Here is a 9,526-nt window from a genome sequence, read left to right as displayed (position 1 = left end):
GTATCAATGTTTCCCAATGTCTATATTTAACTTAAATATTGTTCAGAGTGCATAATGCAGTGTTGACAAGAATGGATCACGAAGATTATAAAAACAACAACATAATCTTTTAAAAACGTAAATATGTCCTTTAGATGGCAGTGTACTACCATTGTTCCTCCCCAAACACACTACACACATATATAAATTATAAAAATGTGTGTGTAATAGCATGAGAATTTTATGTATTTGATTTATCATAAGAGAAGGCTTGGTGGGCGTGGTTTCTTGCTCCTCGTCCTGTCAATCACCGAGACCGAGTGAATTTGAAAGCGCGCCAGAAATATCTCACCTCAGATTTTAGATTTAGTCACGATCGTTTAACTCTTTAAACCTCTAGAAATTTTAGTAATCCATCTTTTTGTCCTCGTTCGTCATTTCAAAAGAGCCGACATTTCCCAATAGCTAGTATGACAGGTCACATCAGATTTCGTAGCAGTTTTCATTTTCCATAATTCCGTGCAACTGAGAGGAAAGAGTTCGCACTTTTCTTTGACACTGGACTCCCAATCGCATAAAGATTCAGATTAATCCACAACAAAGGAGACGATTGTTATATTGTTATGTATTAGCGTTATTTCTTGTTTCAAGATCAACGAATAACCACACCATGGCTAATTCCTGTGGTCAAACCCAACAAAGTGCACGTTTCATGACTGTGAGGTATAAAGGTATTGATTACCTCTCTGAGGTGAGTTCCTACATTGATTTTCATTCATGTAACGTAACACTAGTTAAGTTACCTTAAATTGAGATGTATTTTTCTGAATAAACATGAGCAATTCTAACAAAAATAAATCAGAAAAGGGAATTATATTATATAAGATGAGGAAATAAATTATTCAAAAGTTCTGGAGGGGGTAATAATATAAAATCAGAATAAGGGTACAATACGCCTTATTCACGGCAGCGCCATCTTTGTTTTTTAATGTGAATGAAAGCGAGGCTGTGTGAGGGATAGACATGCATCTCTTCAATGGGCTGTACTGTTATTTAATGTGTTTTCGGATTGTTCTGCTCATGACAAAACATCTTTCCAAGAAATTTCAGTTGACAAAAAACTCCCGAAAATGTAAGTTGTGGAAAATTGTAAGTAATCTAGGAGCTTTATTCAGCTTTTTACAGCGGATGCCATTGGAAACACGGTAAGTCTATCCCTCACAGCCTCACTTTCATACCTGTCATGGCACTGCTCTGAATAAGGTCTATAAGTCATGAAACACATGTCATCTGTTTTAGGCCTCAGTCAAACGCAGACTGATGATGGACATGTTGGAACTTCCGGTTCCGTTCCAGCTAGTCAGTAGCATCTACCCTCACAATGGACACCTGTCAGACATCGCTTACCGAGTGCCATGGAGTAAGTGTGGCAAGTTTGGCTGTGGAACTGCTGCCCTCGGAAGGTAGAAAGGCATCAAGGGTTGTCCATATCCAATGTTAGCTTCACTTCTTGTCTCATTAGTAGCCTATCCTTTCTCTGCGTTTGATATCTCACAGTCCCGTGCTTTCCATACGGTGACAGTTAAGCTGAAAAATAAAGATGGCGTCTGAAAGTTGCGGTGGGTGAAGCCATAGATATCTATATAAAGGCTAGATGTCTCACGGCGGAGTATTTATCGTCATCACCGGCAGCCATCTTGTCACAGACAGGCTTTCTGGCGGGCTCTGTGGTATCTGATGTAAGAAATACTCTTATCTCGTTGAAATCTTGACGGATTTAAACGGTTTGGTTACTTACAAACGTTATTAACGTGGCTATAATTCTGGATGATTATTTATTTATACACTTATTATTATTCATAAGTATGCAGTATCATAATTACATTTCTGCCGTTTATAACAAACCAGACCGTTTGAAAATCGGTAGAAAATTGTGCAAGTTACAGTGATTTAAATAGTACATGCACCATTAAAACAATGTTACCAGTGAGCAAGCTGCCTATGACAAGATGGCCGCCAGGTGCTGACGTCAACCTCCATTGGCCAGCAGCACGGACGAGATATCTAGTCTTTATATAGATATCTATTGGTGAAGCTAGCTAACATTGGATTTGGATGTGCCTTCATGCCATCCTACTTTGGCATGCATCCTCCAAAGGCAGCATTTTTCAGATTTCGGACGCATTTTGTTTACCCTAAAACAGACGTTTTCAATCCCGCTCCTGGGGACCCACTGACCTGCAGAGCACTGAACTTGCTCCAACCCTTATCAAACACAAGGTAACCGGCTAAGTTCTTCAGGGTCGCTTGAAAATCACAGTCAGCTGTGCTGAACCAGTTAGGAAATAAACTTTGCTGGACAGCGAGTCCCCTGGAGCAGGATTAAAGACCTCTGGCCTAAAATGAGAATTGTGGCATAAAATACTCGCTCAAGATGTTTTCTTTTTTCTGTGTAATGAAATGGAGAATGGAGATGTAGTGATTTAAAAGGGAGAAGATTTTTACTGAATAGGAAATTTACTTTCATTACATTCATCTGTGTTGCTATCTCACCCCCAGTTACCTTTTGTTATATTCTATGATAACATATCAACACTGACTTTTTTCATTTATTACAGAGAACAAAATATCCATGGGTACGCTACAAGTGACTGGATCTGTAATGGATTACTTGAAGGCCAACATACGTTTCGGTGACCGTTTGGAAAGGTTTGAACTGTTTCTATAATGCCCTTTGATATGGTCTCTGCTTTCATATTTGTGTCTGCAGATTGTGTCCACACCCAGCTGAGAGTAAGGGTACGTTTAAACGACAAAGATCTACTAAGACAGAAAATTTTTTCCTTTTTTCTTTTTGCGTAGAGAAGACAACGTTGTTAAAACGATCCCCGTTTACACGGATCCGCAATAATGACTAAAACGCTGGATTATGCAGGTCAGGCCAAGTGTTGGCAATGTCACTTTTTAAAGAAACACTACCTTGCTATAAACTGAGCATGTGATAATGATGAATGTGCATGACGTCATTGGTTTCACGTTTTTGTTGTTTACATGGGGACGATAACGGTATAGTTTTCAAAATACTTGTGTTTTAAAGTCAAATCAATTCATCCTCATTTATATAGTGCTTTTTAACAATCTAGATTGTTTCAAAGCAGTTTTACAAGAGGTAAACATATAATTTAAAGGTACAATATGCAAGTTTTTTTTGTGCGCTGGTTTGTAATTCCCTAAAAACCATGCCTAAACAAACTACTTGCAAACTATGAATTTTGATACTGAATTTTATTTTATTTTATCACTTTGCGGTTGGTACGTGAACCGAAATTTCCTCAACGCTTTATCTGTAGAGTCAGTGGTATAGGCCAGGGATCCTCCATTGGGAGAGGCTAGTTGGCACTTCAGCGCTGTGTTGTCATCGGGTCCAGGCCCCCAAGACGCCGTTAGCCTGTAAATTAACGGCTAGAATGCAAAAAAGTTTTCCATTTTTAGTTGGAAAAAGTGTTGAGTAAACGTCCCCTGAATATCTCTCACCTGTGTTCAAATACAACAAGTTCTTCAAATTGAACTAGGGCTGGGCGATATGGCCAAAAAATCATATCTCGATATTTTTTGGTCAAATGGCGATATACGATATATATCTCGGTACTTTCTACGTTTTCTATTTAGATAAAGAAAATCTTTATATTGAAATATATATATATATATGAAGAGCTCTTTTCCAAAACGCGTTAAACGACATTTTTAAAAAAAATGAGTTTGTCGTGTCATTCTGCTGCGGACAGAACCCTTTCACTGCTCTATCAACGTTTCATGCCGAATCGCTATATTTCCTTGTTTAAAATGTACTGCAAGATACAGTTTCTTTCCAAACCACGATAAGCGCCAGCCCTGTTTTTAGCCTAAACACGATAAATCCTCAAATTCAATGAGCGCTCTACACAATCCAGCACGGCGGCACTCTGAACAGAGGTTTATTATGTTCATTCATTCCTCAAAATGAGTCCTAGTTTTCTAGTCGACTAGTAGTAGATCATTTAAGCCATTTGTATTATCAGTAATCACATATATTGATTTAATTAAATGGGAGAGAAACCATATGAGCGTTTTTAATTGCATATTCCGCATCTCAACGTATGCATAAAGCTTGCCACAAAGAACCAGCAAAAGTAATGATTATGCATGAAACATTTGAATTGTTTATTAATAAACTAGTGTTTTCTGTCAGTGTCAGCAACAAAGATAAAGTTGATGATGCTTACTCGCCATCTTCGCAGTGAACGCGCATAGAGAAACGCATACTTCGAATTAGCCTACATACGCAGAGAGTTGCCAATTTATTTTAGTTTTTAATTGTTTTGTTTAAAAGTAGATATTTAAAGCTTTCTGTAGCTTAGTTCTCAGGCCTGTGTGAGGCAAGCATCGCGGTGTTTCGGTTCATATTATGAGACGCGCTCCGGTTCACCTGCGCGCCTCTGTGTCCTGATTATATTGTCTGATATTTACTTCTAATGTATTAATCCAGTCAATTTGTCGATGAAACATTTATTAAAATGAAGATACAATTTATATGAAACGAAATTTACAAGCTTTCTACAAAACAAAACTTAATAAGTGGTCAAAATCATGTCTGACGCACTCCAAATATTTTCCGATATTGGGCAGCTTTTGAATTTTGATCCTATCTTACTCATCTCATGCGGTTCCCTTTTCATAGCCTACTCAACATAGATGAAATAATAAAAATAAGTAATGTAATATTATTAAAAACAAATGTGAAATGTTTATTTTGTTTTTTTGTTAACTTATATTTAAGCGTCATGCTGCTCCGCTTTGCTCACATGTTATGTAGCCTGTGTGTGTGTGTGCATGTGCTGGAGGGGTGCCCATCCCTTTTTTGAATATCGTTATCATATATTGATCATTTTTAATAATTCGTTTTTTTCATGCATATGTTGAAATTGGTACTATTTGTTTGAGGTTTATTTCGATTTATAGCGTTTTGGAAAAAAATAAAATTAACTTTTAAATTATCATTAACAATATTGTTGTTTGATTTAATAATTATTGTTCAAAATGTTCAGACTGAACCAATAAAACATTTAAACAGGATAATTTGAATATTCACAAAATGTGTGGGTCTAGGTAAAAAATGTAGTTTTCCTGAAAACTATTGAAATGGATTTATAGCGTTTTGGAAAAGAGCTCTTCATATATATATATATATATATATATATATATATATATATATATATATATATATATATATATTCACATTCGGCCCAATGATATCCTACAAACAATGTTGATATTGAAGGATATGGAAACAAATATAATATAGGCTATGCAATATATTATGTGCAAAAAGCTTTTATTTTTATATTGACTAAAAGCTAAACTAAAAATGAAAATAAAAACAAAAGCACAAACTAATTATATTAGCCTGCATTTGATTACCCCATTATAATCACTTTCACTTTCATTAAAAATATATACTTGTAAGTTTAAAATTCCACATATGGCACATTTATTTTCTCCAACAACAAATATTTTAGCAATATGTTTATTTTAGTCAGAATTATTGCGTACTACGTAGTACTATTCACGCGCATGCGCGCGCCGGCGCTCGTTCAAGGAAGCATGAATTTTAGCGGAGATTCACTTGCAGAAGCTCGTCCTCTTCTGACATGGACATATTTGTTGTGAAATGGACATATTTGCTTTACTTTCTAACATTTACAGATGGAGAATATACATGTGAAATGTAAGTTGAGCACTGAGGAAAGCACCACATCTCAAACGCATTAAACAGCGCAAGTATATCTGTCAGTCAGCAACAGTGTCTGTCAGAGCATTTGACCGGGCGGCAAGCTGCCTTAAACTTGTTAACTATATCAAAGTGATTTTGACGCAATTAATATAAGCTTGTGTCATGTTTAGGACAAATTGTACTACGTAGCCTAGCTACTTTCACTGCAGCAGCTCACACTGCAACCTCCGCTATTTTTCAGATGTGCTCATATCAAAACTATCGATATAAACGGTATTGCATATTCCATTCCATATCGTTTCAAAAAATATAACGATACATCGTACATACTCGATATATCGCCCAGCCCTAAATTGAACTGTGTTGTGTTTAGGTTCAATGTGTTGCAGACAGGAAGAGGACTAGAGGAAGTGGTTCCCAGCTCTAATCCTGCCTCTCAGTGCAGTCTTGGGACCTCAGAGGTCCTCTGGCTTTTAGATGGATTTGAGAGCAGTGCCATCAGATCACCTTGGGAAGAGACTTTCAGTCCATGTACGCCAGATGCACGTTGCTTTACCAGTGATGGTAGGATTTAGAGTATATTTTGTTTATATTTTTGTGTCACTTCTGTATACTGCACCACTTTTATATCACTCATCTATATTTTTGGCTTTGATGTATCTAAAAAAAGGGGTAGAGATGTGTACTAAAAATTCCCAGCACATCACATGGCTTGCTTTCAAAGGGATTTCAAAAGGATCTTTATACGTTTTTGGTCCTTAGAAGTCTTACAATGGAAGGATGATAATCCTTCTTAACTTGTTTCCGAAATCTCAGATCTCACTCTGCCAGAGGAGGTGATATTCGGGGATCATCTGCAGCGGTTCAAAAGCCACATGCCTCCATTTCAAACGATGTTTCAGAAGCTGAAGATCATGGCTGTCTCGGATCCTGTTCTCAATTCATCAGTAAATCTTTTGAAAGAGGTTGTTTTTAGGTACAACATACAAAATATTTCTTTCTCCCATAAAGAAATTTAAAAACAGCCCCAAAGAAAAGTCTGGGAACTTAAAAAATCTATTATGCATTTGTATGCACTGAAATTATATTTCCTTCTCATAGACACCGTGACTCATACGATGCAGTTTTAGATGAAGTAACGGGCGCCACGTTTACCGGAGGAAATGTTACAGAGGAGTTCAAAAAAGAGGCAGTACTGAACGAAGAGGTGAACTACAAAACTGAATCATGTTAATGAAAAAAATCTTTATTGTTTGTGCTTTTTGCAGCTTTGGAAGAAGTTTTAGTATTTCAAATATACCAGCCTATGATTTCTCTACAGGCACTAATGTTGGCTGATGAAGTTTGTATGGATTCCTCCCGAAGACCAGAGCCCATTTTTTCCATTGCAAATGTGCAAGATTTTCTAAATGTCACCCGAGAGCAAATAGAAGAATGTTTACCCGTAAAAGATCTTCTTAAAGAAGGTAAAAATTGACCTTTACTTTAAAAAAAAAAAAATACAATAGCCTCGGAGAGTAGTTGGAAACGTGTCACGCTTAAAATCATCTGATTATCATTGCATTAGATCACAAAATATGAAGCATTTCCAAGCAAAACATTTGACAAAAAGACATTTGTTAGGTTTTAAATAAAACAATAAGTGCACTGTTTAAACACCAGTTGATTGAAAGTCATTGCAAACATTTCTCAGAAAAGTCTAAATGCCACTTGCTTTTATATTCTGTTATCTAATGCAATTACAAGCTGACATTTACACTTATAAGTGTGACTTTTTGGGGCCATTGTATTTTATAAAATGTCAATAATCATCTTTTTTCTTTTTTTCTTTTTTTAAATAGCCACCTCTGCTTATAAACACACAACCGAGTTAGAAGTCCTGCAAATGCCTGAAAGCAGCTTTGCTAACATGACCTTTAAGGAGCCAAAATCTCCAGGTGGTGTATTGACTGTTCATATTTAATCATAATCAAAGAGTGTTTCCTTCTGTAGATTGCTCTTCTAATCTCCAATGACTTCAAAACCTTTCATTCCAGTTGTTTCAAGGTCTTCTGCTGAGATGGAATTAGACCTGCCTCTTTCACCTTGTAATCGTACGCCGTGTCTACCAGACCTGCTTATGTCCAGCAGAAAGCTGTCAGCTGAAGTACTGTCACCAGTTTATAAGCAGTGAGTTTGTTGCATTTGTTATAGCAAGGAGAGAAGGCTGTGAATGTTTGTTGCAGTAAATATGTCTTTACTGCATCATGTAGACATCTACAAAAGGTTTGTTTTCATTTTTCAAGCCAACATGAACGGTATTTACACTAAATTTTGCTTCCATAATGGGGGATATTGTGAAGGAACAATGTGCAACGTTGATTTGTTCACAATATGTTGACCATGCATGGGAATTAATAAAGTAAAATGGTCTGTTTTTATTTCATGTTGACCTAAGATCAATGAAAACACTACTCATAATCATTCTCATGATGCAGGAAATGATATGTACTATACTTTTCCCCAGGCATTTCATGTCAGACAGTCTTTGTGAAAATATGGAAAAGGCCGTTTGGATGGCAGAGAAAAATCTCCAATGTGTGTCTCAGTCTTTACTTGCTGGTAATGCGGAAATGTAGATTTGAAAAGATAGATTTGTTATATCCATAAAGTGTGTTTAGTCCTTGAACTCCATTGTGTTGTGTGTACAGAACCACAGGTAAATAAGCCCATGGTCCACATGCAGTCACTTCCAGAGCTTCTTACACCACTGAAGGTGGAGATGGATCCGGTCCCAGAACCTAAAGACAAAATGGGCCAGTTTCATCTCACAGACAGTACAGTGACGTTGCCTGAAAACTTCAAAAATCTCTTCAACTATACTGAGAAAATGTCCACAGAAGAATGCAAGACAGCTGTGAGAGAGTCGCACATAGATGAAATATTCTCACCACTGTCCATTAGGAAAATAGACGGTAAGATCTTATAGTGAAGTATTCTTGTACGTAAAAGATCTATTTTAAATGACTGAAGATTTAAGATCTATTTTTAAATGCAATATTACTCTTTATGTATAATGGTATTATTGTAAATATTACTCAAAGTTCTGTATGTTAATGTTGTGTTTTACAATTGCAGAGTTGCTGGGTGAATGCCCTTCAGACGCTGGTGAGCTTTTTGAGTTTCTCTCATCGTTTTAAACATGAGCTATATGTATATTTTCAGTCATGATCATTTGAAAACATTGCAATTATGGATATTTGAGGCGTGAACAGACCAAAATCTGTTGTGTTCAATATTAGCCTTAAAGAACAACTCCGGCGCAAAATGAACCTTTGGTCTAATAACATATTGGTACCTCTGAGATTTGTTTTCATGATAATCGAATGTAAAGATTTTTATCTCTAAAAACTGTTTAGCGTATAACGCTAGTAAATAGGGCATTAGAGTAATGAAATATAAAAATCGCTAGTTAACACCACTAAAGACAGTGGAGGTCAGGCACTAGCCATCTTTGGAAAACAGTCTCGACTTGTCGAACCACGAACGCGGTGCTAAGTGAGCTGAACTGTATGAAGTTCAGCGAACTTCTTGAACTGTGTGAATGGCGTTCAAGGTTCGACTGGTCGAGACTGTTTTCCAAAGATGGCTGCTGCCTGTTTACGTGTAGTGGACTGTCTTTATAAAGTATCTTCTTATTAAACTGTCTGTACGCTTACAAAGTTCTCAATGCTTCGTTTTGCATGTAGGGATCCTCATTATGTTACTGTGCTGGTGTGGGGCTATTTTGAGCCTTAG

The 9,526-nt window shown here is 36.7% G+C and overlaps 1 protein-coding gene across 4 annotated transcripts in view; it reads left to right on the top strand.

Annotated features, from left to right (window-relative positions):
- Positions 1-294: 294 nt before the first annotated feature.
- shoc1 (shortage in chiasmata 1) overlaps positions 295-9,526 on the top strand; it is a 29,696-nt gene continuing 20,464 nt past the window's right edge. Inside the window, exons 1-12 of one of the 4 annotated variants that reach the window (XM_039658673.2) lie at positions 295-730; positions 1,279-1,399; positions 2,598-2,688; positions 6,123-6,313; positions 6,566-6,725; positions 6,851-6,956; positions 7,071-7,215; positions 7,591-7,686; positions 7,786-7,918; positions 8,256-8,350; positions 8,440-8,703; positions 8,867-8,896. In XM_039658673.2, the coding sequence (XP_039514607.2) occupies positions 650-730; positions 1,279-1,399; positions 2,598-2,688; positions 6,123-6,313; positions 6,566-6,725; positions 6,851-6,956; positions 7,071-7,215; positions 7,591-7,686; positions 7,786-7,918; positions 8,256-8,350; positions 8,440-8,703; positions 8,867-8,896 (1,513 nt within the window). In that variant the 5' untranslated portion in view covers positions 295-649. Of the gene's footprint in view, positions 731-1,278; positions 1,400-2,597; positions 2,689-2,749; positions 2,915-6,122; positions 6,314-6,565; positions 6,726-6,850; positions 6,957-7,070; positions 7,216-7,590; positions 7,690-7,785; positions 7,919-8,255; positions 8,351-8,439; positions 8,704-8,866; positions 8,897-9,526 lie in introns of those variants that run through there. The other 3 variants (XM_089130582.1, XM_089130581.1, XM_039658672.2) reach the window with 3 other exon arrangements.

The sequence above is a fragment of the Pimephales promelas genome, chromosome 4 (assembly GCF_988280905.1).
Source record: "Pimephales promelas chromosome 4, fPimPro1.hap1.1, whole genome shotgun sequence".
In the NCBI taxonomy this organism is placed as follows: domain Eukaryota; kingdom Metazoa; phylum Chordata; class Actinopteri; order Cypriniformes; family Leuciscidae; genus Pimephales; species Pimephales promelas.
Note: the sequence above shows the minus strand (reverse complement) of the source record. Positions and strands in the feature narration are given on the sequence as shown.